At 36.9% G+C, this 4453-nt stretch overlaps 1 protein-coding gene across 1 annotated transcript; it reads right to left on the bottom strand.

Annotated features, from left to right (window-relative positions):
• Nucleotides 1-1585: 1585 nt before the first annotated feature.
• Nucleotides 1586-2823, bottom strand: LOC113565497. The gene is made up of 5 exons (XM_026987697.1): nt 2620-2823; nt 2447-2558; nt 2207-2362; nt 1979-2146; nt 1586-1921 (listed from the first exon to the last, which is right to left on the bottom strand). Exons 1-5 carry the CDS (start codon nt 2821-2823, stop codon nt 1755-1757), a joined length of 807 nt encoding a protein of 268 aa, XP_026843498.1. The 3' UTR covers nt 1586-1754.
• Nucleotides 2824-4453: the final 1630 nt, after the last annotated feature.

Raw genomic sequence — 4453 nt, 5'->3', positions numbered from 1 at the left:
TCTGAAGAAGGAATTCATATTTGAATTCGACTCTATTCAATCAATCGATTACAAAGTTGGACTTGGTCTAATAGAACCATGTTCATATTTGAGTGCGATTCTATTCAATCAATCGATTACAAAGCTCAAAATTAAAAAATTAGGCATTACCTAAACTTAAGACCACCGAAGAAATTTTTCCTCGTGAAGGAAATTTTCTTGGAATCATTTGTCTATAATAAAATTTATAAAGAGAAATGGCTATGTAGAAGTGAAAATTGTAAGGTTTAGCCTTTAGAACTACCATGAGTTTAGTATTTGACAAATCTATTTATTTATTTGTTGGGTTTCAAAGTAATAGAAAGTTAGGCTTAGTTGTAGAATAAATCGTAAAAATATCTAAATATATGTATATACAGACGATAACGGTGTTTCTTAGAAAAGTCTTCTTTCTTGTGTGGTTTTTTTGTAGTCTAGGAAGGATTTCTTCCTTCGAAATATTGCAGCAATTAAAAATCATTATGGAAATGAACAAGGCAAAACAATGTTATGATTGGTACTACGTAACACGTTTTGATTGGCATCCATAGAATTTTGTGGGTCTTTGTATAGGAAAAAATAACAAATAGATTTTATGCAAAAATCTAAACCATACATATATAAAGAAAAAATAAAAAGTTACAGCATTTATTTGCTATATATAAGTAATAATCATTTCACAACTATTAATTTGGGTTCCAGAATTCAATAAACGGAAAGCACCAGTTACTGTTCATTCAAAATAAATTATTTGCATTATTTAGGCATTTTAAGCTTACATAGTAACTAAATTTATATATTTTGATAAGGTCCTTTGGTATTGGAATGCAATCATTTGCATGAGTTTTAAAATAACAGCAATTCTTAGTCTAGAAGTACAAAAATGAATGCTATCATTGGTTTCATCCCAGTTTACAGGTCAGACAAAGCTTATATTGACATTAAGAAATCGACCCCTATTCTTTTTTGTGTTTCATATTTGTACATACATACATACATATATAATATAAATTATTGTGCAATTATTTGGTATTACACTAGTCAGCAGATAAATGTTATAATCGATCTCGTATAGACTTATAAACATTTTGGAGGAGCTGATTTATAGAACTTGGGTAAAACGGTACACTGTTTTATTTGAAAAGTTTTCCAAGGATTTTCGTTTTTGAAAAATGGGTTACATAAATAATAGAAATGATTTATATTTCGTTTTTAAAGAATAGAGTAGAACCCCAAAATATACGTTTTCAGTCAGAGGGGGTACTTTAATTAATCAGTATAGGTCCAGCTTTCCCGTTCTGATGCAATTTTTGTTACACTGCATTTGGAAGTCGCATGTATTCATCACAGATTTGCTTTCCATATTTATCGGCAAACTCGGCTAACTTCCCAAAAGCAGTGTTATAATCCCATAGTATTTTTCCGTTCTGTGCGCTAATCTTCGCATGATTCCTAATCTGCAGTAATACTTCATTGTACAACGCATTCAGCAAACCCGATAAATAATTTTGTTTTAAAATTATAATAGTTAATAGAATCTTAAAGTCATAATATAGTATTTTCAAACATTTAAATGTTTTGACGGATGTATGATTGAATATAGACATACACGTGGGTATAATGGCCATAACAATAGTTAGCTAAAATGTCTTTAAAAAATTGTTGCAGTTGATTATACGCCATAGGTATGTATCTTTAAGCTGTGTAAATAAGGAAAAATTAAGTAAGTAAGTGTTCTATATTCGTGTTATATTGATTGCATCAGTAATAGACTCCCTTCTTAACAGCTGTTTCGTATCATTTTCTATTTCAATCGGCGATATTCCTGCACTTCTGTCATTTAAATAGGGAGTATCTTCCTCTACAATTTTTTCGAGAAGTATATCACCAGAGTTATTCATACCTAAAACATAAGTTCAATAAATAAATTGAATAAGGGATAAAAGCGATATACGCTAACAATTACGTCCAACTATCGGTCCGTTAGATAAGTTATCCGAAGATGCGCAGTTTACGACTGCGACATCTGTGGGCGAGTTATTGCGGCCGCTTTTTTGTAAGGCTACAGCTTTGCGAGCATGGCGCGTGGTTAGCACACCAGTTTCAACATCTCTTTCAAGGCGGTGCCCTGAAACACATATGCATATGTATATCTTAAAATAATAATATAAAAAAAACTATGTCTTACCAGGACGTGATCGAGTAAGCTGCCGTTGTACGTAGTCTTCGAGATCCTCCTCTTCCTTTCTACTTATGAGGCAATTCAAAACTAACAAAAATAGTCCAAGTCCAAGGGAAAATAATCCTGTGCAAGTCACCTCATTCCACCACGCAGAGCTGGAGCCTGAAACAATCCGTAAAGCTCAACATATACTCGTATCTGAATATTTTGAAAATATATGTATGTATGAGTGAGTATATAACTTACTAAACACATTCCAGGACATTGTTTCATCTGGAATAATTCCTGCCCCGATAAGAAAAACTCCAAAAACAATGAACACAATACCAATATGAAGCATTCCAATACTGGTGACAACCTATTTTATAAAGAAATGCATTATACTTGTGTTATTAAAACATTACTTTCTAAAAATCAACCTGGCTGTCAAGCATTCCTGGTCCAGGCTTGGCCGCATGATGGTGATGATATTTGCGTCTCACAGACCCACTGGGTGAATGGAATGTTTCGCCACTCTCAGAGCTTTGAGTGCTATACCTCCGTTCTCGAGCTCTTTTCTGTTCATCTCTTCTTTTACGCTGGCGCTTAATAGCCATAGCAGAATATATTCCAACCGAATGCATATTCGTCCTACAAATCGGGTAATGTTTCAAATATTTGTATTTTACTCTTAGATGTCATTTTTTCAATTGGGAGCAAAGTGTAATAGCCTTCGTTCTTGTGTCGGTGGCACGTTTCGACAAATAGATTGTGTTGTGCCAATTAAAATATTTTCAGAATGGTTAAATACGGAGAGGTAAAAGTTGAACAGTTGAAAAGGAATTGTCTGAGCGGGGCTTACCGACGAGCGGCTTGAAAGCCGAACTGCAGCTGCGGTTGGAAGCTGAAATGGAGAGAGCAGGCCTCAACGTCGACAAGAAAATCTATAAAAACTCAGAAGCAATTCAGCGTTTGGATGAAGAGATCAAGCAAGAGATCACACGTCTTGATGAGAAAATTCGACAAGTGGAACATCGTCTCGAAGATCGGCTCGAGGACCGATTCCGTCGATTGGAGTTGGGTGTTCCTGTCAACAACATGACAGGACAAAAACCGAAATTCAGTACACCTATTTTTGGGGGCACAACAACATTTTGCGTTTTCATGACGCGATTCGAGATGTCAGCATCGAAGAATAATTTGATGGAAGCTGACCGCGCGGCCTCTTTGGCGCTTCCTTTGAAGGGTCTTGCTGCTGATCTGCTATAATCGATTCCCGACGCAGATAGATTAAATTACGAGGCTGTTAAGCGTGCCCTGGAGCGTAGATATGGAGGTGACCACAGGCGGGAAGTTCCCTTGGAGCTGAAGGGCAGGAAACAACATTACCGCTAGAAACATATAGCGACTCCCACGCCTGGCTTACAATGATGCTCAAGAGGTGTCGAGAGGTATTTAACGGAAGATGCTTCATTTGCAACCAAGCGGGTCATATGTCGCTATATACAACGAGGGGGAACGTTGTGAGTTGCTGCGGACACCGCAATTCTACATTTATACCCGATACTAAGTCAGTATGGCTCTCCTCCGGCAGACGCCGCTAATATTAAACGACACGACAAAGAATGCGTGCGAGAGAGACAGAAAATCAGTCTGAGCGTGACGTCGGGCGCTGCGTAGCCAATGCAAATTGATTTGTTCCTGTTGGCTATAAAAACTATCTGTTCTGATCCAGATTCAGCAATCTGAGAGATATGGTCATTATCTATGATTCTGTGTTTTTAGTTTACTCGAATCTGCAATATTGTGGATGCAACATATTTTCGTCTTTTGTGTGGGCGGAAAGGGGTGGGGCGAAATTTTGAGATATACGTTTTATAGTGAGATCTAACAGGAGTGCGGATACCAAATTTGGTTACTCTAGCCTTAATAGTCTCTGAGATTTATGAATATCCCCAGATGTTCATCCTTTGCGGGGGCGGAAGGGGGTGTGGCGAAATTTTGAAACAAACTCGTCTCGGTCCGATATATTAGGAGTGTGGATACCAAATTTGGTTGCTCTAGCTTTTATAGTCTCTGAGATCTAGGCGCTAATGTTTTACTCTAAGCAAAGACGCCTATGCTACGTGTTTGTTAGAAAGAGACAGGGCGAGATAAAATGAAATTGTTTTCTTGATGCTGGCTATAATAATACAACGATCCAATTCAGATTCTGCAGTCTAAAAGATATGGTCATTCTCTACGATTCTGCGTTTTTGGTTTTCTCGTTTCTTT

Source organism: Drosophila persimilis, unplaced genomic scaffold (assembly GCF_003286085.1).
Source record: "Drosophila persimilis strain 14011-0111.01,24,50 unplaced genomic scaffold, DperRS2 tig00000124-arrow-pilon, whole genome shotgun sequence".
NCBI classification, from domain to species: domain Eukaryota; kingdom Metazoa; phylum Arthropoda; class Insecta; order Diptera; family Drosophilidae; genus Drosophila; species Drosophila persimilis.
Note: the sequence above shows the minus strand (reverse complement) of the source record. Positions and strands in the feature narration are given on the sequence as shown.